This window comes from Pan paniscus, chromosome 21, assembly GCF_029289425.2.
Source record: "Pan paniscus chromosome 21, NHGRI_mPanPan1-v2.0_pri, whole genome shotgun sequence".
In the NCBI taxonomy this organism is placed as follows: Eukaryota; Metazoa; Chordata; class Mammalia; order Primates; family Hominidae; genus Pan; species Pan paniscus.
Genome location: NC_073270.2, coordinates 3,620,637 through 3,648,447, shown reverse-complemented (window position 1 = coordinate 3,648,447; position 27,811 = coordinate 3,620,637). Strand labels below are relative to the sequence as shown.

At 47.3% G+C, this 27,811-nt stretch overlaps 3 protein-coding genes and 5 non-coding genes across 10 annotated transcripts in view; 1 reads left to right on the top strand and 7 right to left on the bottom strand.

The window, feature by feature from the left end:
- IDH3B (isocitrate dehydrogenase (NAD(+)) 3 non-catalytic subunit beta) overlaps window positions 1–971 on the top strand; it is a 30,077-nt gene extending 29,106 nt beyond the window's left edge. The window contains exon 14 of one of the 2 annotated variants that reach the window (XM_034946996.2): window positions 844–971. In XM_034946996.2, the coding sequence (XP_034802887.1) occupies window positions 844–924 (81 nt within the window). In that variant the 3' untranslated portion in view covers window positions 925–971. Of the gene's footprint in view, window positions 1–528 lie in introns of both variants that reach the window. The other variant, XM_034946995.2, reaches the window with a different exon arrangement.
- A 1-nt stretch (window position 972) lies between these two features.
- NOP56 (NOP56 ribonucleoprotein) lies at window positions 973–6,801 on the bottom strand. 2 transcript variants are annotated; one of them, XM_003821289.4, is made up of 12 exons: window positions 6,676–6,801; window positions 6,408–6,497; window positions 5,946–6,060; window positions 4,760–4,921; window positions 4,388–4,586; window positions 3,823–4,010; window positions 3,589–3,740; window positions 3,300–3,400; window positions 2,785–2,933; window positions 2,431–2,552; window positions 2,108–2,245; window positions 973–1,437 (listed from the first exon to the last, which is right to left on the bottom strand). In XM_003821289.4, the coding sequence occupies exons 1-12, from the start codon at window positions 6,676–6,678 to the stop codon at window positions 1,072–1,074; spliced, it is 1,785 nt and encodes a 594-aa protein (XP_003821337.1). In that variant the 5' UTR covers window positions 6,679–6,801; the 3' UTR covers window positions 973–1,071. The 2 variants fall into 2 exon arrangements, with proteins under 2 accessions (XP_003821337.1, XP_034802881.1); XM_034946990.2 differs by lacking the exon at window positions 2,108–2,245.
- LOC112438014 (small nucleolar RNA SNORD57) lies at window positions 2,316–2,387 on the bottom strand. Its single transcript, XR_003026520.1, has one exon. It is a non-coding gene; the product is annotated as a small nucleolar RNA SNORD57 (small nucleolar RNA).
- LOC112438015 (small nucleolar RNA SNORD56) lies at window positions 2,632–2,702 on the bottom strand. The gene has a single exon (XR_003026521.1). It is a non-coding gene; the product is annotated as a small nucleolar RNA SNORD56 (small nucleolar RNA).
- On the bottom strand, window positions 3,152–3,237 carry LOC112438027 (small nucleolar RNA SNORD86). The gene has a single exon (XR_003026532.1). It is a non-coding gene; the product is annotated as a small nucleolar RNA SNORD86 (small nucleolar RNA).
- Window positions 4,137–4,268, bottom strand: LOC112438019 (small nucleolar RNA SNORA51). The gene has a single exon (XR_003026524.3). It is a non-coding gene; the product is annotated as a small nucleolar RNA SNORA51 (small nucleolar RNA).
- Window positions 5,049–5,123, bottom strand: LOC112438028 (small nucleolar RNA SNORD110). Its single transcript, XR_003026533.1, has one exon. It is a non-coding gene; the product is annotated as a small nucleolar RNA SNORD110 (small nucleolar RNA).
- A 3,564-nt stretch (window positions 6,802–10,365) lies between the features above and the next one.
- The window catches only part of TMC2 (transmembrane channel like 2), a 100,770-nt gene continuing 83,324 nt past the window's right edge, over window positions 10,366–27,811 (bottom strand). The window contains exons 16-18 of the mRNA XM_034947002.3: window positions 23,267–23,345; window positions 21,707–21,824; window positions 10,366–18,165 (exon numbers count right to left, since the gene is read on the bottom strand). Coding sequence (XP_034802893.2) covers window positions 17,948–18,165; window positions 21,707–21,824; window positions 23,267–23,345 — 415 coding nt within the window. The 3' untranslated portion in view covers window positions 10,366–17,947. The remainder of the gene's footprint in view (window positions 18,166–21,706; window positions 21,825–23,266; window positions 23,346–27,811) is intronic.

Below are 27,811 nucleotides of genomic sequence, written 5' to 3'. Positions count from 1 at the left end.
TCTTAGATCCCATCTGCTGTTCCCTCTTTCCTACTCCATCCACTGCCCTTTTCATGGGCCATCTGAATGCAGAACTTGCAGCTCTCCTTGGGGGTGGAACAGCAAGGGATACAGGCAGGCTGAAGCATCAGCTTCACCTTCACGCCATCTCCTTTTCGCTGTGATTCTTTCCTTCCAGCTGGTCTTGTCTATTTCTTCCAAGGAAGGTAGCCACATCCTGCCTCTGATCTGCATTTCCCATCATCTTTGCCTGCTCGGTAGCCACATCCTGCCTCTGATCTGCGTTTCCCATCATCTTTGCCTGCTCAGCCTCCTGTCCTGCCCTGGCTGCAGCACAGCTAATAGTGGCTTAAGAGGAGTGGCAGGTCCATGTGCTTCCCATCCTGGCTCCTCCTTCCATTCCTGTGCATTGCCTTTTTTCTGGCTGTCACGCATTCTTGGATTCCATTTCCTCAGTCACATTGCCCTACCTCCCTTCATGGGCTCTCTTTTCTCCCTCCCCACGGCTGTTGCCGGTGGTGGCTGTAGGTGCGGACTCGAGACATGGGCGGCTACAGCACCACAACCGACTTCATCAAGTCTGTCATCGGTCACCTGCAGACTAAAGGGAGCTAGAGCCCTTTATTTCTTCCAACCTTGCAAGGACCACACTCCCCATACCCTTCAGTGCAGTGTACCAGGGAAGAGACCTTGTGCCTCTAAGCAGTGGACCATGGTCACCTTGCTGGGTAGAGCCTAGGTTGTCCTTGGGCCAGCTTCCTTAGGGGACAGACTGTTGGGTGGTGATGGGGATTGTTAGGATGGAGCCCAGGCCACATGGATGATGATGATTCTCCCCCACAGGTTCGAACCTCTGACATGGGTGGCTATGCTACTTGCCATGACTTCACTGAGGCTGTCATTGCTGCCTTGCCCCACCCATAGGCCCTGTCCATACCCATGTAAGGTGTTCAATAAAGAACATGAACCAACTCTTGTGAATTTGTTTTTATTGGGGAACACGGCACAGGGTGGGAAATGTCACCTTGGGCTATGGTATGCCCCACCTCCCAGAGAATGTCCATTTGCATTCTAATCTTCCTGGGATGCTTTATGGAACTTTTTCTTCTTCTTGGAGCTGCTCTTGCCAGCCGCCTCTTCAGGCCCACTGCTGACCGGCTCCTCTTTGGAGAATTTCCTCTTTTTCTTGGAGCCACTTCTGTGGCCTGCCTCTTCAGGGTCATTAACTGTTTCCTCCTCGGGTGTAGACCTCTTCCTCTTGGGAATACTGGTGCTGCCAGCGGTCTCTTCAAGATCGCTACTCATCAACTCCTCCTTGGAGAAAGATTTCTTTTTCTTGGGTTTGGAGAAAGAGATAGGTGGGTCTTCCATTCCATTCTCCTGAGGAACCTCCTGGGGCTTTTGCTTTTTCTTCTTTTTGGGTTTTTCACTCGTCTCCTAAAGGGAAGGACAGGGGAACAGGCCAAGGCAGGGGAACGTGTGTCATTAACATTGCCCAGTGTTTCTGGGATAGTTTAATTGTGTGGGTATAACTTTAGAAATCCACCCCAAAGGCTGTCCCAAATTAGAAGGAAAACATGTAATGAGCAATTACCTCAGCCCATTAAAAAAAAAAAACCTAAAGAAACACCCACCATGCTGGTCGCAACAGAACCATCATGCCAAGTTCCAGACAGGGCCCTGAAACACTGTTTAAGAAACTGGGTGCTAAATGAAAATCTCAGGGAGAATGATTGTAGCTTAGCACACTGGGGCCTCCCTGCCCCCATCCCCACTGTGAAACACTACCACCTCTGGACACACGTCTGATAATAAGCAGAGCAGGAATTTACACTACCCCAGGTTGAGGACTCCTGGGAGGCAGCCGAGGACAGAACACACATGCCCAGGGAACGAGTGTGAGCTACAACCAGCTCTCTGGGCTCTTGAGCAAGTTCAGCACCTATCTCCTTCCTATAGAATCAAGAGGTAGTTTTAGATGTTTCAGGTCCTTGTTTCAGTCCAAAAGCCTGGACTCAAGACCACAGCTTGATGCGGCACATCCTTTGTTCTGGTGTTGAAAATCCTACAACCTAGGATCTCTGCCAGGGCCGTGCTGCCTACTGACCTCACACTCCTCTGGAGTACTACTGCTGTTTTCTGAAGACGCGAGGGCAAGTGCAGCCAGCCGTTTCTTTTCCTTCTTTAAGCGTTTCTTCTCCTGTTTCTCCAGCTTCCTAGTAATCTCAGCAGCCGCTTCCTCTGCCTGGTCAAAGAAAAGTGCTAAAAGGGCCTGAAGACTTCTGGTGCTCTGAGGACTCCTTTCTGGCTTTATTGGATCAGGCTCATTAAATCAGTTTTTTTGCCTCCATTCTACAAGGTCAGGCTCAGACAGTTCATCACCTCCAACAGCTAGCTATCCCACTCCACACCCAGCAAAGCCCAACTGACCTGAACCATTGCTTCCTTCATGACATCCAGATTCTTTCGTGGTATCTCTCCAGTCTCATAGAAGGACAGTCGCTCTTCAACTTGTTCTCGAAGCTTCTCCCCGAATACACTCGTGGGCACCTCTGGATGTGTGTGGGTGACAAAGCCTGTCAGCCCAAAGAGAGAAACTACCCCAACCCTGTGTTCCCTCTACCCTCAGCTTCACTCAGACCCAGAGTCTCAACACTCACTAGGTGAACTGCTGTTGACGAAAAATATTGCCATCATTGTGGAAGCTATGGTTGCAAGCTTCCCCACCCATCCACCCAGCCACCCAGCCCCTTCTCACACCTGCCAACGCCCCCCCACCCATACCAGAGAAGCAATCGATTCGTGAGGCAATACTGCATTTGTTTGCCAGGTATCGGGAGATGCGGCCTTTGTTCTTGGCGGCTGCTCGGCCAATGAAGGTGGAGTGGAAAATGAGTCCATATTTTGGAGTGTTACCCCTTGTCTTCAGGGCTCTGAGAGAATATTCAGTGGAGAGTTTAAGATCAGAAATTTCAACCCCATTAGCCAAGGCAGCTCAGCTCCTCCCCTCCTCTCACCCCGAAGTCCTGAGTGAGCCTCAGGCCAGATTGGATCTCTACCCCAATGCATGCCAACCCATAGCCCCCAGAGGCAGAGGGAAGGCATCCAATGTCGCTGACCTGGAGACTTGGTCCCTTTGCTGGGCCCTGGGAATCACTCAGACACCAGGACTGGCCATCACCCCCATAGCAGAGGCCTGTATAGGTCAGGGAGCCCTGGTCAGCCATCACCGTGATCCCCCAACAAGCAGTGGGCACCAGAAGTGGCACCTGATTGTGGGCAGGTGCCCTCACTGGTACCTGAACAGGGCCTTTTCAGCCCCAAGGATCTGCACTGTGGATGCTGGATACTTGGCCAGGTTGGTGAGGCTGCCAGCATGTGCGATGAGACGTGCACCTACCTGGAGAGAGAGTCAAGGAAGCAGTCAGAGAAATGAACTGCTGACCTGCCAGTTGCACGACAGCCCTGCTCCCCACCTCCCCGCATCAAGCACAACTAGGGAAGACATGGTGGGTCACGAAATACAGCAGTGCAGGTGCACATGGCAACAGTCCTTATTCTCCCATTTTTGAGTCCCCTGTGACGCACCGCTTCCCCAATTAGGGCTGACAGGCTGGGGGCTACTTGGCTCATCTTGGAGCGCAGGTAGGTGTGTAGGCTCTGGCGGTATTCAGATAAAGACACCACACGACTGGAGAAGCTCTCGATGTTTATCAAGTCAATGGCAGATATGTCCATGCCTAGGAAAAACCAAGTGTGAATGCAAGAGGCCAGATATTTAGAGCCCCATACCTTATGCAGGTTGCCAGGCTCTGCACTGACCCATGGAGGACCGTGAGGCATCCAGAATAGCCTTAGCCTTGGCCCCATCCATTGTCAGCTCCTCCAGCTTCTCCAGCTTGTCCTCATTCAGTTCCCTTCGGTTTCCAATAAACTGGGCAAGACGGCAGTATGTGGCATTGTCGTTGATGATCTTCACTAGCTCCGGAAAGTGATACCCGTACCACTCCCTGCAAAGAGCCACAGTCACTCCCTGGCCCAGCTGCTTCATCAAAAACCATAGAGCTACAGCCTTGCCCTCTCCACACCTACTCTGCCTGGAGGAAATGGGACAAAGATCCAAATCTTCCTCAATTCTATGTTCTCCCATTCACAATACAGACCAGGCACAGGGCCTGAGCTGAGGTGTATATGGGGTAGGTTTACTCTACCTCCTCTTTCTATACAGTCAGTGTAAGAACACAGCCTGTGGTAAGCACCAGGAGGCCTACACCCAGCCCCAGCCCACATGGTTCTACCCACAGGATGGTCAGTCCTCATCAAGACTCAAAATTAACTGAACTACAGACCAAAGGCTCCAGTATTATGGGTGGCCCCTGCACTTTACCTGACACGCATAGAGAAGGTATTGATGTCCTTATCCAGCTGGTCCAGGAGGCTAATGGACTGGATGATCATATTGTCCACCCGGTTCACATTAAACTTAACTTTGGCACGGGAATAGCTGTGTCCCAGCCCCAGCTGTGCTTTACAAGCTGACAGATCGGTCAGACCCTTCACCAGATTGTGGAAGTGCAGACGAACTCCTAAGAAGAGGGCAAGACGGTGAGCAACAAGGGGCTCTGAGCTAGCTCCTGCACCCATGGGCACCAGCCAAGCCCGAAGGCCTTCCCAGAAATCACAACAAGCAACCAAGTTTCCAGAACCTCCTCCCCCAAAATGTCCAGGATAACAGGAATATAACAGATGATGGTCTCACCTCGCAGGATCTCAGCTATGACTCCTCCAGTCTGGCAGTTGTACCCTAACTCCTCCTGTATTGCAGCACCAATCTTGGGATCCCCAACTCCCAAGAGTACTTTCTTCTTTTTGGACGGCAGGTGGGTCTCCAAGAGCAGGCGGAGGTCCTCATGAACAACCCCTCAGGGGAAAGAACACAGTTCCCACTAACAGGCTGAAGGACAATCAACTCTAACATCCCTCAGCTGACTACCCTGGTCCCACCGAGCACGCTGGGATGGCATGCCTAGATCCCTCCCCATCAGGCATTGCTCAGAGACATGGAGACATCAGTGATTGCACTCAGGGGATTGACAGATTTGATTCGCAAGTCATCACTGCAAAGCCTGGCCCAGCCATGGGAACAACTGCATTCAGGTCTGGTAGCACAAGTGGGCAATAAATAATAGCTTGTAACACACCCTCGAGTATTTCGTAGAATTTGCCTTCTGGAACCAAACCTTTTTTTCTCAGCCTGTGTTTACCCAACTGCCCTTTCCAATCGAACAGAAAGCAGAGAACCAGACACTTGATTGTGTTTAGGCAAAACCTCGGGCACAAGTAGGTGTTAAGCCGACCCCCTTTTAAGAAACCCCCCTTTGTCGGCCGGGCACCGTCGCTCGCGCCTGTAATCTCAGCACCTTGGGAGGCCGAGGCGGGCGGATCACGAGGTCAGGAGATGGAGACTAGCCTGGCCAACATGGTGAAACCCCGTCTCTACCAAAAATACAAAATTAGCCGGGTGTGGTGGCTGGCACAGGCTTGTAATCCCAGTTACTCGGGAGGCTGAGGCAGGAGAATCGCCTGAACCAGGGAGGCAGAGGTTGCGGTGAGCCCAGATCTTGCCACTGCACTCCAGCCTGGGGGACAGACTCCATCTCAAAAAAAAAAATAAAAATAAAAAATAGTTTGTCACTACAGTGCCCACAAGGAAACGTTAACACACATCCCACATCGTCTGCTTAAACAGTTTGGTATAGCGCAGTTCCCAGACCTTGAGCTCTGTGGAGACAATTATTTCAAATTACACATTGTATGTCTCAAATACTGCCTCACGCCTATCAGACTCAGAGCCAGCCAAGGACGGCAAATACTATCACAGGCTGCCCGAGAGGATTCCGAAAGGGACCACATCTCTCTGTGATACTTGGCGGTGGCCGACTTACCTTCAGACACGGCGTTGGCATTTTCCAAGGCAACCTGGGATGAGGCAAAGGGACAAAAGGCCACCAGACGAACGATGTTGTGGAATTTGCCCAGGTTGAGCACGGACTCCTCCACCTGGGGGGAGAAAGAGGCTAAGTGGTTTCCTTCCCTCCCTCCTGCTTCTGCGGCGCAGTAAAGCAGCGGTTCTCAGCCTTGGAAGCTCTTAAAATATGCTGATACCTGGGCCCCACATCCCAGCTTCTGCTTTAATCGTACGGGGGCGGCGTCCGGGAGGCTTATTTCTAATTGCTAGAGCGATTCTACCCATGGGTCAAGGTAAAGACCCCCGGATCTAGAGCTTTCCAGGTCCGCCCCCCCGCCCCGAACCGCTCGGCCGGCCACGTGGGAGCGCGCTGTGCATGCTGGGACCCGCGCGATGAGGGTCTGCGGGGCCGCCAAAGGAGCCCACGGATCTCACCCACCTGCGGCTGCAGCAGACTGATCTCCTCCACTTCCTTCAGCGCCAGCAGCGCGTAGCCAACCGCGTGCTCAAACAGCACGTGCAACAGCACCTGGAACGGGAGCCGGGGCGCGAGCGTCAACGCAACCTCAGCGTCTGCCGGAACCCGTTCCCAGGGCAGGCGCAGGCGCAGGCCCAGGCCCAGGCCCAGGCCCAGGCTCTGTCTGCGGCCCGAACGCAGGCCGAAACCCCCACCGTCGCGTCGCCCGCGCCCCGCAACCACTCCTCACCATGGCGCCAGCTCCCGGGTTCGGCTCGCAATGCGGCTAGCGCGCTCCGGCGCGCGGAACCAGGCTCCAGAGGCCACGCCCCCGCCCCCCCGACCAATCGGAGGCCGGGGACGACACCATCTCCGGCCTTTGGAGGGGTCGCCCAGGGTGGTATCGCCCGGAGCGCGGGCTGGGTGGCGCGGAGCGCGGGCGAGCAGGCCTTTTCTGGCCTCTGCAGCTGCGCGGGCGGGCGTGGTTGCCGGGGACGCGCGGCCCCCGATCGGGCATTGCAGGCGGCGAAACGACTTGGGAAGGCCCTTTCGGGGTAATAGTCCGGTTCCTGATGTTCTTGTCATATGAGTTACGGGCAGCAGAGCTGGGTGAAGTCGGGGCGGGAGGTCCGCGTGGGGCGCGGCGTCCATCCCAGACAGAGACCGCTGCCTAGCCGGCTTCCCGCTTCGTCCGTGGCCTCGGACCCCAGACCCTGCGCCCCACGTCCCCGGGACCCAGGCGTTCCCGTCCCCTGCTCGGGGACGAGCCTCCCCGGCGCCGGGTGGGCGGTGCATCCTTTCCTCCCACCCGTAGCGGGAGCGGTGCCCGGCGCGCTCTGGCGCAGACCCTGCTGGGAATGTAGCTCGCGCAGTTTTCTTCGTACTACTAATTTATTTCTTTTTTTTGTTTTTGGTTTTTTTTTTAATGACTGTAGCAGGCAGTAACGTGCGAAAGAAAGACGCTCCGGCGTCTTCCTAGGCCAGTTTCTTGTTGCTGTGCTGCACGGGACGCAGCTCCTTTCGCTGGGCCACGTGTTGCTGCTCCGCTTGAGCGGCCCTGAATTCTGGGCCCTGGTGATCGCTGAGTGAATCGCAGCTGCTTCCCTGTCCTTGAGGGCGTCTTTTGGGCACTCAGGCGAGTCTTTAGAAATGAGTTTTGCTTTAATAATTAATATTAACGTTATAAATCCAAAACCTAGTTATACTTAAGTAGCGTATCCCCTGGTATATTTTAAAGAGTCATTCGAAGGGGATTTTTTAAAATGCTGTATAGCTATAAACTGCATTTATACATTTAATTGTTATTTTGTTAAGCGATTGAGTTACTTGACAAAATCCAAGTACATAGTTCACTCACAAATCTAATATGTCAAACCTAAAAAATATGGTTGGTAAATCTTACTCTCATAATTTCAATATGGTTTACAGATGTGGTTGAATTCTGTTACACATGTCTACTTACGAGTCAGAATCGTTATTCCATTTAATATTTTAAAATGCAATTGCCAAGTTAATCCATACATTAGCATGTTAAATTATTTTAACCGTCATGAATACATCAAAATAGACGATTCCAAAATGTAATGGAAAATACTAATGCTAATACTTCAATTTACTTCATTATTTCTGCCCTTAATCCTGAATGTTCCTGGAGTTACAGGTGCTTATCCACTAAACCAGGGGTTTTCAAGCAAGAAGTCAGAATGCATTAATGGACAGCATTTAAAAAAATAGGATTGGGTGGGCTATAATCCAGCACTTTAGGAGGCCGAGGCGGATCACTTAAGATCAGGAGTTCCAGACCAGTCTGGCCAACATGGTGAAACCCCATCTCTACCAAAAAATAAAAAAATTAGCTGGACGTGGTGGAGCATGTCTGTAATCCCAGCTACTCGGGAGGCTGAGGAAGGAGAATCGCTTGAACCCGGGAGGCAGAGGCTGCAGTTAGCCAAGATCGCGCGGCTGCACTCTAGCCTGGGCAACAGAGCAAGGCTCTGTCAAAAAAAAAAGAAAAAGGATTAAAGCGAATAGAAATAAGAGTGTGTTGCATAGAGTAAGGTGCTGTTCATTGTAAAACTTTTGTCTCAGCTCTACATACATATATAGAAATATGTACACATTTTTCATATATACATATATATGTAACTATATAAACACACTTTTGTGCGTTAAGTCAGAATATAAAAAACCTGAGGGTCAATCAATGAGCCAAAAGGTAACCAGTCGTACTCTGGAAAAATTTGGGTCCTCTGGTTACAAAGGAGCTGTCATGAAGTGGTTTGCTGACTTAGAGAGATGGCTGCAGAAAAGTGCTTCTGCTGGTGAGATAACCAATGCTTGTGATCAGATATGGATGTGGTATGAACACTAAAAGGTTTCCTTCGGTTTTCTCATCTCCATCCCTTCAATAAAATATCTCACCCTGATACTTGTAATCTGACTCTAGTGGGATAACACAGGACTCCTGTTATCCTTGACACTGTTATCCAGTTATCCAGGGGGCATCTCTGCAGCCTGTGGTGGAGTGGACCATCTTTTGCCTTCCCCTTGGACTGTTTGGTGGGTGCACTGCTCCTGTCTAGGCTCAGGTCTTCACCACCAAAGTAGACTTTTTACAAAACCTTTGGTTTCCCCTTCAAGGCACTTTCTATTGCCAGAATGATCTTTCTAAGGCAGAATATCCAACCAGGTGCAATTTGTGGGTGCTTATGGGGTCATGAAATATCACCTATGGTAGTTAGTTTCCAAAAATGGCCAAGATAGACGTGTGGGTGAAGCCATCCTGTGTGTCCCAGCCCCTGTCACCATCTCAGTGCAGCCATGTAAGGCCCCAAACAAGACCAGCAGAACCACCATCTGCATCTTGTCTACCCTGATTGTGACAAATAGTACATTGCGGTTTTCGGCCACTAAATGTAAGGGTGATTTGTTAAGCAGCAGTAAATCTGAATCGGTCAGCTCACCTGGGTTCAAGCCCCAGCTCTGCCAGTACTTACAATGTGATCTTAATCACTGAATCTTCCTGAGCTTTCATTTCCTTTGCAGAATGAAGGTTGGGGTTTCATTCATCCCTTTAACAAACGTTTATTGAAGATTTGCTGTGGGCCAGGTGTGACAGTGGCGTGGTACCTGGCATGTAGTGGGAGCTCAAAAATATTAGTGTCTTTCATCTTGCTCTTTTGTCCTGTAATCAATAAATAGCACAACAAAATGTTTTATCACCTGTTTTCAGTTGAGTCTCAGTTCTCTGCAGTTATCACCTTGCATAGAAGCTACTGAAACCTCATTTTTTTCTTTTTTTGGGACAGGGTCTCCTGTAGCCCAGGTTGGAATGCAGTGGCACAATCTTTGCTCATTGCAACCTTGATTTCCTGGGCTCAAGTGATCATCCTGCCTCAGCCTCCCAAGTAGCTGGGACTACTGGTGTACACCCCCATGCCTAATTTTTTTGTAGAGATAGGGTTTTGCCATGTTGCCCAGGCTGATCTCAAACTCCTGGGCTTGAGCTATCCTGCCCTCCTCTGCCTCCCCAAATGCTGGGATTACAGGTGTGTGCCACCACACCCAGCTAATTTTTGTATTATTGGTAGAGACGGGGTTTTACCATGTTGGCCAGGCTGGTCTCGAACTCCTGACCTCAGGTGATCCACCTGCCTCGGCCTCTCAAAGTATCGGGATTACAGGTGTGAGCCACTGTGCCTGGCCAGGATCTTATTTTTTGTGGCTGAATAGTACTCCATTGTGTATACATACCACGTTTTCTTTTCTTTTTTTTTTTGAGATGGAGTCTCGCTCTGTTGCCCAGGCTGGAGTGCAGTGGTGTGATCTCGGCTCACTGCAAGCTCCGCTTCCTGGGTTCAGCCTCCCGAGTAGCTGGGATTACAGGCGTCTGGCACCACACCTGGCTAATTTTTGTATTTTTATTTTATTATTATTATTATTATTATTATTATTATTATTATTTGAGACGGAGTCTCGCCCTGTCGCCCAGGCTGGAGTGCAGTGGCGCAATCTTGGCTCACTGCAAGCTCTGCCTCCCAGGTTCACGCCATTCTCCTGCCTCAGCCTCCCGAGTAGCTGGGACTACAGGCGACTGCCACCACATCCGGCTAGTTTTTTGTACTTTTAGTAGAGATGGGGTTTCTCCGTGTTAGCCAGGATGGTCTCGATCTCCTGACCTTGTGATCCGCCCGCCTTGGCCTCCCTAAGTGTTGGGATTACAGGCGTGAGCCACCACGTCTGGCTAATTTTTGTATTTTTAGTAGAGAAAGGTTTCACCATGTTGGCCAGGCTGGTCTCAAACTCCTGACCTTGTGATCTGCCCGCCTCAGCCTCCCAAAGTGTGAGCCACCGCTCCCTGCTGATTTTTGTATTTTTAGTAGAGACGGGGTTCACCATGTTGGCCAACCTGGTCTCAAACTCCTGACCTCAGGTGATCTGCCTGCCTCGGCCTCCTAAAGTGATGGGATTACAGGCATGAGCCACCATGCCCGGCCTGTATATCTTATTTTGAGAAATGTCTATTCAGATCTTTTGCCTATTTTTAAATTGGATTATTATGTTTTTTCCTTAAAGAGTTGTTTGAGCTCCTTATATGTTCTAGATTTTGGATTTTCGAATTAGGGATGCTCAACCTGGTAAGTATTATGCAAATATTCTAAAATCTGAAAAAGAATTTGAAATCCAAAACACTTCTGGTTGCAAGCATTTTGGATAAGGGATACTCAACTTGTACTAACCTGTGACCCCTGACTTCAGAGACTTTGCAATCCTGGGAGACTGAATATAATCAGGTGCTAAGATGCAGTTGTATGCAAGCTGACGGGAAGACAATTTGGCCCAGTGTTCCTGAGGTAGACTTCATGGCAAGAAGGGATTTAGGTATTCATAGAAGAGTGTGTAGGTCATTTAGAGATGGAGGATGGAAAGAGAGTGGAAGCAAAAGCCAGAAACAAGAAGAACCTGCTAGAGGTGTAAAATGCAAACTGGTCAGTAGTTGGACAAAAGACTGAAGGATCTAGAATGTAAGAAACCTTGAATGAAAGTCAGGATGAGTGGTTTTGGTCTGATGAGACTCTTGCTTTTCCATTAAGCAGTGTTTGGAGATTAATTTGGAGGTGATATGGAGGACAAATTGCTCACAGGGCTCCCACTGAGCAAATGTCCTGCAGGGACAGCAGGTCTGAGTGGGAGCCATGAGTTTCCCAGATGTGCTCCAGGTTCCACATTAAAGCCAGGTGGCAGGTGGCAGGTGGGGCCTATTTCTTTTTCTCTGTCCATAAGACTGTTCACCCATTGGGAAGAACCATATACTATATCATCTGACCTTTTTCATTTAGCCCAGCCTATGGCTATAAATATGTCATTTTGGTGTACATTAGCCCAAGGTTTTTACTCTGGCAACACTAATGGGGACCTATGGAAGTGGAATGTGCTATTTCAGTTTCAGTGCCAGGCCATGCACGGTGGCTCACGCCTGTAATCCCAGCACTTTGGGAGGCCGAGGTGGGTGGATCACTTGAGGTCAGGAGTTCGAGACCAGCCTAGCCAACATGGTGAAACCCCATCTGTACTAAAAATACAAAACTGAGCTGGGCGTGGTGGTGGGCGCCTATAATCCCAGGTACTTGGGAGGCTGAGGCAGGAGAATCGCTTGAACCGGAAGTCGGAGGCTGCAGTGAGCCAAGATCGCTCCACTGCACTCCAGCCTAGGCGACAGCGAGATTCCAGCTCACAAATAAATAAATAAATAAATAAATAAATAAAATAAATTCAGTGCCTTGGGAGAGCTTCGGGAAAGGAAATTTCATGAAACTACCACAAGAGGGCGGCACTTTATACTCCTTTTGTGAGTGAGAAAATTCTCATAAAATTTAAAAGGCTTTCTAGCAATTCCTGGGCTCTTTTCTCAAAAGTGGAAAGAAACCCTACAATATTCTTTGGCAGTGAGTTACATGTATATGCAGCATTTCTTTATAAAGACACAGGAGAATGAAAAGTACCTTGGGAAGGTGGTTTAGCCCAGCGTTCCTTGTCTTTTTTTGGCAGTGATGACCTGGCAGCTTCTGAAGCCTGGCCGTTGATTAGGATTATAGAGCATGAGATGCTGTTGTGTTTATCCCCTGAGCCCAAGGATGTTAGATCTTATCCATGCCTGTGATGATATCTGTTATTTATTGAGTACTTAGCATAATGCTTGGCACATTACAGTCTTACTTCCATCAACTTTTTGAATCTTCACAGACAAATTTGGAGGTTGGTTTTATATGGCCCATTTTCCAGACGCGGTTCAGTGATAGAGTTATCTGTATGCTCTATATACCACATCTACCCCAACTATGACCTTGGGCCTTTCTTCATGTTTTTCAAACTAATACTATATTGAAAGATAAAGTATCTGGCACAACACTGCAGACAGTTGTCTTTAATAGCAATCCTCACACTCTATAAACAAACCTGCTTAGAATATTTGATGGTACTCACACACCTGGTGATTTTGCCATTGAAAATTATACTTCAGTTTTTATTCCCTAGGAATCAAAAGGGATAAAGTTCCTATCTTATTTTTGTTTTTGAGACAGGGTCCCTCACTCTGTCACCCAGGCTGTAGTGCAGTGGTGTGGTCTCGGCTAACTGCAACCTCTGACTCCTGGGCTCAAGCGATCCTTTCCATCTCAGCCTTCCGAGTAGTTGGAACTACAGGCATGCACTGGCTAATTTTTGTATTTTTTGTAGAAATGGGGTATCACCATTTTGCCCAGGCTGGTCTCGAACTCCTGGGCTCAAGCGATCCACCTGCCTCAGCCTCCAAAATGCTAGGATTACAGGCATGAGCCACCATGCCTGGCCTCTATCCTTAGTTTTAAAGGCATCTCTTGGGAACAGCTTATAGGATTTTAAAATCTCCATCAGATAGTCTTTGCCTTCTATCTAGAAGTTTAGTCCATTTGCATTTTGATTCCTGATATATTTTGGTTTATTTCTTTCATCTTATGTGCTTTATATTTTATTTGTTGTGCTATTTTTGTTTATTTGCCTTTTTTCTTCCTGTTTTGGAGGCACTATCAACCTAATGCCACTTTTTTTTTTTCTTTTCTGAGATGGGGTTTTGCTCTTGTTGCCCAGACTGGAGTGCAATGGCACAATCTCGGCTCACCACAACCTCCGCCTCCCGGGTTCAAGCGATCCTCCTGCCTCAGCCTCTCGAGTGGCTGGGATTACAGGCATGAGCCAACATGCCCAGCTGATTTTTGAATTTTTGGTAGAGACGGGGTTTCACCATGTTGGACAGGATGGTCTCGGCCTCTTGACCTTGTGATCCACCCGTCTTGGCCTTCCAAAGTGCTGGGATTACAGGTGTGAGCCATCGCACCTGGCCTGAAAGTCTTGAACAAAAATAAATTAAAATTTTCGTTTGAGTTTTTTGGAACATACAGATACAGTTGACCCTTGAACAACATGGGTTGGAACTTCACAGATCCACTTATATGTGATTTTCTTCCATCTCTGCCACCCCTAAGGCAGCAAGACCAACCCCTTTTCTTCCTCCTCCTCCTCCTCAGCCTACTCAGCATGAGGATGACAAGGATGAAGACTTAGGATGATCCACTTTTGCTTAATGAATATTAAATATATTTCTCCTCTTCATGATCTTCTTAATAACATTTTTTCCTAGCTAGCTTATTCTATTGCAAGAATACAGTATTAATACATGTAACATATAAAATTTGTGTTAACTTTATGTTATCAGTAAAACTTCCATTCAACAGCAGACTACCATTAGTTAACTTCTGGGGAAGTCAAAAGCTATACATGGGTTTTTGACTGCAGGGGGGTCAGCACTCCTAGACCCAGTGTTGTTCAAGGGTCAACTGTAGCATATGAATTTAGAGCCTCTCTGTGAGAGCTGCCTTGTGGCTAGAACTTCTCAATGGAGACTTTTTCTCCTCTACTTTCTGCCAAGGTCAAGAGAAACACATGTCTCTTTCTGCATGGCGGGTTTATTTTTTATTGTCCATTATTGAGCATGAGGAACTTGGTGCTCCAGCTTTGGGTGGGTCTCTACCCACCCACTTCAGAGCACGTCTGAAGTGACTTTACTGAGCTGAGCGTTACCAGCATAGTGAGTGCTATTGGTAACCTGCCCAGATCACCTTACTGACTGGTGCATCAGCCCCTCCCCTTAGTTTCTGTGAGTGTGCAAATCAGTGGGAGACCAGGTATCCCCTTTGATCTTCTTCATCTAAGGTGTCTTCCTACTTATGTGATTCTGTGTACTATGGAGCTCTTAGGAAATAGAAATGGAAGTTGAGGTTATTAGAAGTGAAAGGATCAGCCTACAAAAATAGCTTCCAACAGATAAAATCCAGCATCTGCTCCATTTCTCTCCAGTTAGGAATGCGCAGCCAAACTAGGGTAATATCAGCAGGACACCAGTTATATTTCTCTGGATAAATGGTTAATTTTCTTCTTTCTTTTTTTCTTTTCTTTTCAGACGGAGTCTCGCTCTGTCACCCAAGCTGGAGTACAGTGGTACAATCTTGGCTCACTGCAACCTCCGCCTCCTGGGTTCAAGCGATCCTCCTGCCTCAGCCTCCCAAGTAGCTGGGATTACAGAAGTGCACCACCACACCTGGTTAATTTTTGTATTTTTAGTAGAGACGAGGTTTCACCATGTTGGCCAGGCTGGTCTCAAACTTCTGACCTCAAGTGATCCACCCACCTCGGCCTCCCAAAGTGCTGGGATTACAGGCATGAGCCACCACGCCTGGCCAGAGTTGTCTTGATAGAGGTCTTGTAATTATTTGAATTAGAAAATTTTCTGTTAAAATATGTCCACAAATTCTTTGGTAACCCTCCCTTCAAGAAGTGAAGCCTAAATCCCTTCCCTTCCAGTGTGAGCTAGACTTAGTGACTCAGTTCTATGAGTAAAAGTGGTGGAACTGATAGTGTGACTTCTGAGACTAGGTCATAATAGACATTGTGGCTTCCTCATTGCTCTCCCTCTCAGATCACTTGCTCTGGGGGAAACCAGCAGCCATGTTGTGAGGACACCCAAGCAGCTCTATGGAGAGGCCTACATGGAGAGTAACCAAGGTCCCCTATCAATAGCCAGCAAGGAACAGAAGCCTTCTGCCAACAGTCACGTGTGAGCCATGTTGAGAGCAGATCTTTCAGTCCCAGTCAGACCTTCCAATAATTGTAGCCCTAGCTGAGAATTTGACTGAAATATCCGGAACCACATCTGCCTAGTTAAGCCACTCCCAAATTTATAACCCACAGAACAGAAACTACATACAATAGTATATAATTGTTTATTGTTTTAGGCTGTTATGTTTTGGGAATAATTTGTTATGCAGCATTAGATGACACATACATTCCGTCACATAAACTTACACTTCATCAGATCAGGATGGTTTGTTTGTGTTTGTGGTGGGTATTTATGTGTATTAGTAATCAGTGGAGGCCTGACAGTAATCACTAGGGGACCAATGGCTCAGGCAGGCAGAGTGTTCCCTGCCTCAGGGCCTGGCATTCTGATGCAGAAGGCCAGGTGTTGGTGTGGTGGCCATCTTTGGGCCTTCTGGTCCTGATTGGTTGGGTTACAGTGCCAGGATCCCTGTATTGAGGTTTCAGGTAGGTTAGCTTGGGGGAAGGCATATGACACACAGGCAGTTTTGGATTTGGGGCTTGGACCTGGGTTCCATGGAAATCAGGCATTGCAACATCTTCGTTAGCCTTGCCAGAAGAGATTGGTGTGAAATAATTTATCCTGTTTCTCCTGGTCACATGTCCCTATTATTCCATTGCAGTTTGTATATGTGAAGTTTTGGTGCTGGATTGAGAAGGGAAAGGATTTGGGAGGGAAGTTAGAAATTATTTTAATTGTACAGCTTATGAAATTGCTGTAAAAATCTTGTCTCTCTACCAGGGCTTTGCCTGACTTTCTGAGTCTGGGGGATTCTCCTGAGAACCCCTGGGGACCTGGTTGGGTGGTGGCTGTAACAGTTGATGAGGTTAAGGTGGCTGACTCTCTTTAGAACACTCAGAGACATGGGTGAGAGGGTCTCTGGGGCCCTCTGAGGCCTCACTGCTTACCTGGGTCTGGGAGCACAGAGTGGAGGAAAGGAAGGAGCTGTCTGCAAGATAGCTGGGCTGTTGCAGAGTCCTGGACTGTGACTCCCATCCTGCCTAGGCTCTGCCCTTGCCATCAAGGCCTTCTTAATGGTCTGGCCCCTGGCTTCTTCCCCCTAAGAAATATTCTGCATAGAAGTATGATATGACACTAAGTGAACATAGAATCCCCAGAGACAACGCTCTGCATTGTACCTTTTGCAAAACTCTTCAGAGAAACCATCTTCAAAGTCTTTTGTACAATAATCATGTTATCAAATTCCTTTTAGAATTTGGTGCATGAAAAAGATTTTTCTGCCCTGGGTAAGGCAGGTTTCCTTCCAAGATAAGAGGCACTGGGCAACTCACTTGCTCCTGTGATTCACTCTTTTCACTCCCTGTTTTGTGCTCCATGGTGTAAGCTTCCCTTGGACTGGGTACTGGGGTATCACCAGTCTTCCCACCAATCCCCACTCTCCATGACTGGTCTTTGGTCCATTTACCTTTATTTTCATTCACTTTCATTTACTTTGATTCATTTATTTATTTGCAGAGACAAGGGTCTTGCTATGTTGCTCAGGCTCATCTGAAACCCCTGGCCTCCCACTTCAGCCTCTTAAAGTGTTGGGATTACAGGTGTGAGCCACCACTCCTGGCCAGACTTGTTGTTGTTGTTAAGACAGCGTCTCACTCTGTTGCCCAGACTGGAGTGTAGTGACATGATCTTAGCTAACTGCAACCTCTGCCTCCTGGGCTCAAGTGATCCTTCTGCTTCAGCCTCCCAAGTAGCTGGGATTACAGGTGCATACCACCATGCCTAGCTAATTTTTTTGTAGGGATGGGGTTTCGCCACATTGCCCAGGGTGGTCTTGAACTCCTGGGCTCAAGCGATCCACCCACCTTGGTCTCCCAAAGTGCTGGGACTACAGGTGTGAGCCACTGTGCCTGGCCTGGACCTTTCATTCAAACCAGCTCACTTCCTCTGGATTGAGAAATGTAGGCCCTTCTCCATCCCCCTCCTGGTTAGGGAAGCTGGCAGAAACCCGTGTCCTAAACTGTGTCCCATGGGAAAAGTCTACGAGGGTGGTCATGGCCCTTCCCCAACTCCGAAAATCGGGAGGCAAGGTCGACCACTGTGAGCGTGGGGTTCAGAGCTGTCTGAACCAAGATATTTGGGAGGGCAGTTAGTGCAGAGATGGCTCCAGCTTCCCTAAAGGACAGGTGAAGCCACTGTCTTCCTCCTTCGGTAGCTGACAAGGGCCTGAAGGAATCAAAGTTCATGCATTCCAAGAGAGGAGACAGAGCATGTATGTGAGAGGAAAGAGGGGAGAGAACCTTGGTTTGGTATGTGTGAAACTGGAGTACTTGAGGATCAGCCCTAGGGTCGAGGCTCCCTGGAGTCCTAGCCGTCAGTGGGGAGGTCTCTGAGCACTCTTTCCAGAGGCTGACCTCCACGGATGAGTCTGAGATGGGGCGTGGCCAGAATCTGGTCCGATTCCAGGGGGCCGAGATATAGGAAGGTGTCCAGAGGCAGGCAGTGTGGTCCTGCTGGCAGAATTGGAGATCCCAGGGCCCTGCGCCTTCTTGTCCATGGCCTGGCTTTGGCTGGCAGAGGGAGGAGTGGTCTCTGGAAAACCAAGACAAGAAAGAGGAAGTGGGAGATTTGGTATAGGTTGAATCGGAGCTCTCTGGAGCCGCCCTGCGGTGTGTGTAGGTATTAGTCCTATTTGGTGATGTGAGAGCTGTAGGATTGCACTCAGCTGTCTCGGGGTCACCTTGGCCTGGCTTTTGCATAAACACATCTGTTGGAGGAGTATGGTCTTCTGGCTAGAGAACTTGATTTTGAACCTGGCCTTAGGCTAGACTCTCTGATCCCGGGTTTTCTAGAGTACAAAATTGGGACAAGAATAACGGCAGCCTCGCAGGGTGACTGCCGGGGTCAAAAGTGATGATGGAAGGGAAGGGGCTGTGGGAATTGTTTGGAATCAGATCTACTTTCCAATCCGTCATTAACTTGTTTCCTTCCCCTCCTCTAACTCCAAATTAGGGAAAATGACTGCTCTTTACTAAACCCAGTCCCTCTTGTTCTGGGACACAGAAATGGGCTCTGGTTCCCTGGTGGATGAGTGTGGCCTGTGCTGGAGTTCCAGGCTTTGATGGGACCACATCCAGGTGTGTCCCCTAAGCTCTTCCCCTTGCACTAGCTTGATGCAGGCAGAGCCCCAAGATGGAAGGAGCCAGGGTCCCCATATCAGCACTTGTGGCTGTCAGGTGAAAACACCCAGTTTGGACTTTGTGTTGAGTGAGAAATGAACTTTTATGGTGTCTGAGCCACTAGCCATTTTGGGCCTCTTTGTTGCAGCAGCTAGTATCATTTTATTATAGCTAATACTTAATAATAAAAAATGAATAAAATTCCAGTTACTAAGAAATTGGAATGCTTGTATAAAAAAAAGTTCAGGCCGGGTGCAGTGGTTCATGCCTGTAATCCCAGCACTTTGGGAGGCCGTTTGAGGCGGATCACTTGAGGTTGATCATTTGAGGTCAGGAGTTTGAGACCAGCCTGGCCAACATGGTGAAATCCCGTCTCTACTAAAAACACAAAAATTAGCCAGGCATGGTGGCAGGTGCCTGTAATAACAGCCACTCAGAAGACTGAGCAGGAGAATCACTTGAACCTGGGAGGCAGAGGTTGCGGTGATCAGAGATCGTGCCACTGCACTCCAGCCTGGGCGACAGAGTGCGACTCCATCTCAAAAAAATAAAGTTCAAATTCCTAAACTGTCAGTCATTCCTTATGCATCTCATTCACTTCTTACATCCAAGGCTAAAGTGTCTGCGTGCAGACACTGTTTAATTTTAAAACAGAGATGATCTCTGGAAAATGGGATCATCTCAGAGATGGTCTCTTTCAACTTGACCTTTCCTCACTCCTAATTTGAGGTGGTCTATGATCACTCCCCTTTGAAGCCCCAGGATATTTCCACTTGATCTTAGCCAAAAGGCCGAGGAGCAATAGCCCCAAGATACTTTCCTGGGAACTTTTTATGTTGACTTTTCTCACTCTATTATTCTAGATATTCCAGTGCTTCTCTTTTCAGAGAATATAAACTATAGCACACGTTGCTTAAGGATGCGGATACATTCTGAGAAATGCATCATTAGGTGATTTTGTTGTTGTGTGACCATCATAGAATGTACTTACCCAAACCTAGACGGCATGGCCTCTTATACACATAGGCTATATGGTTCAGCCTATTGCTCCTAGAATATAAACCTGCACAACACTTACTGTACTGAATACTTTATAAACAGTTGGAACATAATGGTAAATATTTGTGTATCTAAACATAGAAAAGGTAGAGTATATGAAAGATGACAAATGGTAAACCTGTCTAGGGCACTGACCATGAGTGGAGCTTGCAGGACTGGAAGTTGCTCTGGGTGAGTCAGTGAGTGGGTGATGAGTGAATGTGAAAGCCTAGGACACCACTGTCACTACTGCAGACTTTATAAACACTGTGCACTTAGGTTACACTCAATTTACAAATATTTTTTCTAGGCCAGGCGCGGTGGCTCAGGCCTGTAATCCCAGCACTTTGGGAGGCTGAGGCGGGCGGATCACGAGGTCAGGAGTTCAAGAACGGCCTGGCCAACATGGTGAAACCCTGTCTCTACTAAAAGTACAAAAAATTAGCCAGGCATGGTTGTGGGCACCTGTAATCCCAGCTACTCAGGAGGCTGAGGCAGGAGAATCACTTGAACCCTGGAGGTGGAGGGTGCAGTGAGCCGAGATCACACCACTGCATTCCAGCCTGGGTGACAGAGTGAGACTCTGTCTCAAAAAAAAATTTTTTTTTCTTTCTTCAATAATAAACCTTAGCTTATTGTAACTTTTCTACTTTATCTCTTTTATAATAACAGTTGGCTTAAAACACAAATACACTGACCACCTGTACAAAAATATTTTTTCTTTATATCCTTATTTGATAAGCTTTTTCTGTTTTTAAATTAAGAATTTTTTTTCTTTTTACTTTTAAAATGTTTCTTGTTAAAAACTAAGATGCAACACACACATTAGCCTAGGTCTACAAAGGGTTGGGATCATCAATATCACTGTCTTCCACCTCCACATCTTGTCCCACTGGAAGGTCTTCAGGGGCAATAACACACATGGAGCTGTCATCTCCTATGATAACAGCACCTTCTTCTGGAATAGCTCCTGAAGGACCTGCCTGAGGCTGTTTTACAGTTAACTATTTTTTATATAAGTAGAAGGAATCTACTCTAAAATAATAGTAAAAAGTATAGTATAGTAAACACATAAGCCAGTAACATAATTATTATCATTATCGAGTATTCTGTGCCATATATAATTGTATGTGCTAGAGATTTTTTTTTTTGAGATGGAGTCTTGCTCTGTTGCCCAGGCTGGAGTGCAGTGGCACAATCTCAGCTCATTGCAAGCTCGGCTCACTGCAAGCTCCACCTCCCGGGTTCACACCATTCTCCTGCCTCAGCCTCCCAAGCAGCTGGGACTACAGGCGCCCGCCACCACGCCCGGCTAATTTTTTGTATTTTTAGTAGAGATAGGGTTTCACCGTGTCAGCCAGGATGGCCTCGATCTCCTGACCTTGTGATCCGCCCGCGTCGGCCTCCCAAAGTGCTGGGATTGCAGGCGTGAGCCACCACGCCCGGCCTAGACTTTTATATAACTGGCAGCTCAGTAGGCTTGTTTACACCAGCTCACAACAAACACATGAGTAATGTGTTTTGCTACAATGTTGACAGTTACGTCACTTGGCAATAGGAATTATTCAGCTCCATTATAATCTTATGGGGCCACCATTGTAGATGCGATCCATGGTTGATCCAAATGTTATTAAGGGGTGCATGACGGCACTACTGCCAGCTGGTATTCATTGGCTCATTCTCTGTGCCAGGAATTCTGGTAGGCACTTTACATGCATGATTACATCTCATCTTCACCATCCCATGAGGCAGGTGCTATGATTGACCCCTATATTCACCTGCCCAACTTCATAAGCTAATAATTGTTAGGATTCTGATTTCAATCCCAGAACAGTCTGATTTCACGCTGTTTCATAGGCTATTTACACCTTTCCATGTGGCCTTGTAAAACATAATCATTATGACAAAGAGCTTACCTTCTTTGGTGAGTTGGAGCTGGGTGGCATTTTTGGAGCTGCTTTTAGGTGTGTCCTCTGAATCTCTGGCTGTGGCTTTGCCTTTTACAGATTTGTGGCTCTTCTCAACTTCACGGAGCTGCAGGAAATAATGAACTGTTGGTCCTGGCCCAGGAAATGGGTGTTTGAGGCTCAGAGGTGTTGAGAGTGATTTTTTTTTTTTTTTTGAGACAGAGTCTCACTCTGTTGCCCAGGCTGGAGTGCAGCGGCGTGAACTCGGCTCACTGCAATCTCTGCCTCCTGGGTTCAAGCGATTCTCCTGCCCTCAGCCTCTTGAGTAGCTGGGATTACAGGTGTGTGCCACCACACCTGGCTAATTTTTGTATTTTTAGTAGAGACGGGTTCACCATGTTAGCCCAGCTGGTCTTCAACTCCTGACTTGAGGTGATCCACCGGCCTCGGCCTCACAAAGTGCTGGGATTACAGGCGTGAGCCACCATGCCTGGCCTGTTTTCAGTTCTTGGTGTCTATCTTAAACTGCCTGTTACTGGTCCTCACAACTGATTGTAGAGGGCAGCCTGAGGCTCTCAGATTCACATAGCAATTGAAGGAACATGTGGCCAGAGGACAGCGATCTTTCCAATCCTCTATTTCAGTGGTTTTCTGTACCTGGGCAGGAGCCCAGTGAGATTAACAGAAGAAGGGGCTGGGCACGGTGGCTCACGCCTATAATCCCAGCACTTTGGGAGACCAAGGCAGGCGGATCATGAGGTCAAGATATGGTGACCATCCTGGCTCACGTGTACTAAAAATACAAAAATTAGCTGGGTGTGGTGGCGCACGCCTGTAGTCCCAGCTACTTGGGAGGCTGAGGCAGGAGAATCACTTGAACCTGGGAAGTGGAGGTTGCAGTGAGCTGGGATCGTGCCACTGCACTCCAGCCTGGCGACAGAGCGAGACTCCATCTTAAAACAAACAAACAAACAAAAAACCAGAAGAAGGTGTGGATGGGGGGACCAGTTAGCAAGACAGATGAAATTCACTCCAGAAGAGGGACAGAGAAAGCAAGAACAGGGCTTAGGGAGGGTTAGGGTCTGAATTTTAGGGTGTGTGTGTGTGTGTGTGTAGACAGCAGTCAGAAGTAGGGTGTCAGCTGGGATGTTGAGAGAGGCTTCCCATGTGTGAAGGGGACTCAGGAGATCTTTTAGGCTAAAGGGCACAAGAAATATGTGATTTTGACAACATTTCTTTTAGTATTTAAATATTCACTTTAACCTGTAGGAATTATTGTGGATACTGGCTTTTTCTGTATGAGCATTGGCTGAACTCACTGAATTTCTCCTGTTCTTTAGCAACCCCTTGAAATTTAAGTCATTATTGTCACAAATCACCAAATAGCCTCAATAATATAAATGCATGCTGTTGAATCTCACAAGGCTACTTCCCATAATACAGATATTTTGGGATTTGGTTTAGAAGAAAGCCATTTAGATAACACAGCTGGGCTCACACAGCAAATTAGCAAAAACCAAAAACATGATCTCTTTTTACCCTCCAGGATGAAACTCCCAACAGACTCACCACTTGGATTTTCTTCCTCAGCTGGGCATTAGCTCGGGAAAGGCTTTTGGAAACTGAGTTCAGGTAGTAAATGGCCAAGCTGCAAGAGAAAAGCATGCCTCCTATGGTCCCGTGATCTTGGCAGATGATAGGAGCTGGGCGCCTTTCTTGGGGAATCAGGGCAGGATTCCTGGAATAGTTACTGAGGCTTTGGGTGGGTGTCCTACCATCTTCTTTTCTCAATGTGGAGAAGGTCCTGGATGCCCCTGCATCCTCTCTATTTTATTATGCATGGGCATAACTACATAGCTCTAGCTCTAAGAGTGCTCAGTAAAGGTTGGCTGGAGGAATCATCCCTCTTCTGGGAAATCTGAGGTGGTCAGAGGGTGGCAGGGTTTACTGACTGCAGAAGAAGCTGGTCACGTTTCCTGGGCACCTGCCCTGTGCCAAGCTCTGTGCCATGTGCACAATCCACCCCCACCCCACCCCATCTCATTGGCTTTGATGAAAATGCCATGAAGCAGAGAGTAGACGTCTATGTTTAAAGGCCTGGGTCCTGGGACTCAGTGAGGTTAAATAATTTGCCGAGGTCATCCCACCCATTAGTACTCTTTGCAGCCCACATTGGAAACCAACACTTTTTCTACAATTTTCAAGCCCTGAGAGGGGAGAGGTGGAGGTGTTAAGAGACCTGTTCTAAGTTTGCTGAAGAAGCACAATTGCAGATGCTCTGAAGCCTCCTGCTCAGAGTGCCCTAGCATGTCTGGCCCTGACCTTATGGGTTTTAGAGTCCAGCCCCCATTGGCTCACTAGGTGACTGGGTGTCCTTTGAGGCTGCAGCCCAGGCTTTCTTTTCACAGGACCTAAGGTCTGGGGTTATGACCTTGACTGTACTACACAGGACACACAAAAGCCAGACTGCCACCTGGAGTGGATGCTTTGCCAGCCTATTATCTGCTAGCTGTTTATGTCCATCCTTATTAGTAGTTTTTCTCCATGACTTTCAAGCTCAGCTGCTCCAGCTTTGGTCTCTGGAACCTTCCCCTTCAGGGCTAGGCCATCAATAGCTGCCTCAATACAGCCTGTGAGCCCTCTCCAGTCAGAGAAGAGGAGCCCCATGGTCTTTGGGGCAGATTGTAGGTCAGAGGCTGTCAAGTGAGCCTTCTGAAGCAAGGATTCAGAGATTCAGAGAACTATAGGTGAGGGGAGGAGAGAATAAAGGACAGGTGAAGAGACCAATTTCTGTTATGTAAGGCATTACTCTGGGCCAGGCCTTGCCATTTACCTAATTAGCCCATTTTTTTAAGGGAGGAATCAGAGGTCAGAGGCCAGAGAGGTGACTTGTCTGGCTCAAGATCACATACCCAGCAAATGGTGGATAAAATGCTCATGGGTGGCTATGTACCTCTCAAGGTTGTTTCCAAATTTAGCATTTCTCCTTGGTGCCTTCAGGGTCAGGTTTGGTGTCTGGCTTTCAGAATTTCCCCAGGAGGGCACAAGGCAATCCAGGTTATCACTATCATGTCATCCCTGTCATGCCAGCAGCAGAGGAAATTTGAAATCAAGGATCTAAAACAACATGCAAGTGTTTGCTGTTGGCAATGACAGTATTCAGGGCACAGAGCAGATCTTCAAGAATGGGTGTTACATGAATAGATGAACAGATGAAAGGATTCTACATTCACTCTGGCCCCCTTAGGGTCCTGGAATCTCTGTGAGTCTATGTTCATTTTGAGTAAGCTACCAGAGAGGGTGCTGAAGGAGAGGCGCCATTGCAGAGTGTGGAGCTCCAGTTCCCCTCCAGGCTGGCAGCCTTTGAGCAGCAGGCAGGAAACTGACCACAGCGTTGGGGGAGGCCGGCTTCATCAGACTATCCTGTAGCTGAAGAGAGCCCTGATGAGGAGCAGCCATTTCTTGAAATACTTTTTGGGAATTTCAAACCATAAACAGACAGAGACAAACAGATATATGTAAGGAACAACAAAGATGATAGTCAAAGAGGGAAGGTTTTAACAAAGTCTTTAAGCCCATCCAAGGCTAAAGTTCAATCCAGATGTCAGCAAAATTGGCAAAGACTTCTGAAAATCCTCTCTTCCTTAAAAGCAGTGAGAATGCCAGCAAAAATTGTCAGAATCAAATTTTTTCAGAACTCAAAATTAACCAAAGGTTTGCAGCAAATCTAGGGAGTGCCTTTTCAAGGAAAACAGCTAAATCCCAGTAAGAACAGTGAGTTTTGCAGCATCTAAGTTGCCTTATATCCCCTCCCCTACCCAGTTCTGTAGTAGGTTTGAAAACCAACAGCACCAAATTTTGGTGAAAATCAGTAGCCTGGCAGTCACTGGAGGAGGTAGAATGGATTTGGAGCACCTTAAAATCCTCATACCCAGAGAACTGTCATTATTTGATTTATCCAGTGGTTGATACTACTCACAAGGCTATCTTTATTTGACCTGGCTCAAAGCCTAATCAGTGTGAACTTTTTCTCTGAGATTGGCAAAAGCAATCAGAGGCAATTGTTGAACATCACGGCTGTGAAAAGTGTTGCATAACAGTTGGGACAAACGATAGGCTAACCAAAAAGCTTAAAAGGAGAACTGGGGAATGAGATGTCCAATGGGGGCTTTAAAACACTTTGAAATATTCCTGGGAATCTATAGAGAACTGTGTGCATGATGTGTAAGGCTCTGTGCCTGTCCAGGGCTGTTTATGTGTCCAAGAAAGACTTGAGAAGGCCCTGAGCTCTCACCTCTGGTAACCTTGAGTCTCTGAACAAGCAGTCAGTGACAGCTAAGGTAGAGTTGTAAACTGCCTGGTTGAATGTTGAAGGCATACCCCAATACATACATAGAGCCTGTTGGGAAATACTGGGAGTCTTACTGGTTCCAGACATGTAAGAAAATCTCTTTCCAGTCAGTAGGTGACTACTAAGCTAACTGAGCACAGACTTTAGTGGCCACACACAACAAAGAAAACAGACTTTACATAATTAGTTCAGAAAAGTTATTTAACAACAATAACGGCAACAATTATAACAACAAACAGCAACAACAACAAACCCATGGAAGGGAGGCGAACCTGATTTCCATGGCTGCCATATAATACTATTTAAGATATCCAGTTTTCAACAAAAACTAGTAAGACATGGCTGGGTGCAGTGGCTCACGCCTGTAATCCCAGCACTTTGGGAGGCTGAGGCGGGTGAATCACAAAGTCAGGAGTTCGAGACCAGCCTGGCCAACATGGGGAAACCCCATTTCTACTAAAAATACAAAAAATTAGCTGGGCATAGTGGCGGGCGCCTGTAATCCCAGCTACTCGGGAGGCTGGGGCAGGAGAATTGCTTGAGCCCAGGAGGTGGAGGTTGCAGTGAGCCAAGATCTCGCCACTGCATTCCAGCCTGGGCAACAGAGTGAGACTCTGTAAAAAAAACAAAACCAAAAAACCCCAAAAACCTAGTAAGACATACAAAGAAAAAAGAAAGCCTGGCCCATACACAGGGGGAAAAGTAGTCAATAGAAACCATTCCTGAGGAAACCTTGATGCTGTATTTAAGAGACAAAGACTTTAAATCAGTTATGTTAAATATGATCAAAGAATATGATCAAAGAACTATATAAAACCATTTCTAAAGAACTGAAAGTATCAAAATGATGTCTCACCAAATAAAGAATATTAGCAAAAAGAAATAAATAAAATAACCAAATAGAGATTCTGGAGTTGAAATCTACAATAACTGAAATAATAAATTTTCTGGAGGTGCTCAACATATCTGAGATGACAGAAGAAAGAACCAGCCTGGCCAACATAGTGAAACCCATCTCTACTAAAAATACACAAATTAGCTAGGTGTGGTGGCACATGCCGGTATCCCTAATCCCAGCTACTCGACAGGATGAGGCAGGAGAATCGCTGGAACCTGGGAGGTGGAGGCTGCAGTGAGCTGAGATCATGCCACTGCACTCTAGCCTGGGTGACAGAGTGAGACACCATCTCGAAAAAAAAAAAAGAATCAATGAACTTGAAAATAGACCAGTTGAGATTATCCAGTCTGAGGAACAGAAAGAAAAAAGAATGAGGTAAAATAACACAGCCTATGGGACAACAGCAAATGTATCAACACATGCCTAATGGGAATCTGAGGAGGAGAGGAAAGACAGAAAGGGTCAGAAAGAATATTTGAATAAATAATGGCTATTTTTAATCAGATTTCATCCCCAAATATGAAAAAATATTAATTTATACAGGAAGCTCAACAAATTCCATGCAGGATAAACTCAAAGAGATCTATTCCTAGACATATCATAGCAAATTGAAAAAAAAAACAGCCATAGTCAAAGAGAGAATCCGGAAAGAGAGAAACAAATAATCATATACAAGAAAGCCTCAGAAAGATTAACAGTCAATTGTTTTTTCATATAAACCATGGAGGCCAAATGGCAGTGGGATGACATATTTGAAAGATTGAAAGAGAAAGACTGTCAACCAAAAATTCTAAATCCAGCAAAACTGTTTTCAAGAATGAAGGAGAAATTAAGTCATTCCCAGATAAAAACCAAGAGAAGTAAT

Excerpts from the sequence above, each read along its gene's own strand:
- NOP56 (XM_003821289.4), bottom strand. Across the intron at positions 4,011-4,387 it reads ACCTTCTCTATGCGTGTCAG|GGAGTGGTACGGGTATCACT; the intron begins GTAAAGTGCAGG and ends GGCTCTTTGCAG. Across the intron at positions 3,401-3,588 it reads CAGCCCTAATTGGGGAAGCG|GTAGGTGCACGTCTCATCGC; the intron begins GTGCGTCACAGG and ends CTCTCTCTCCAG.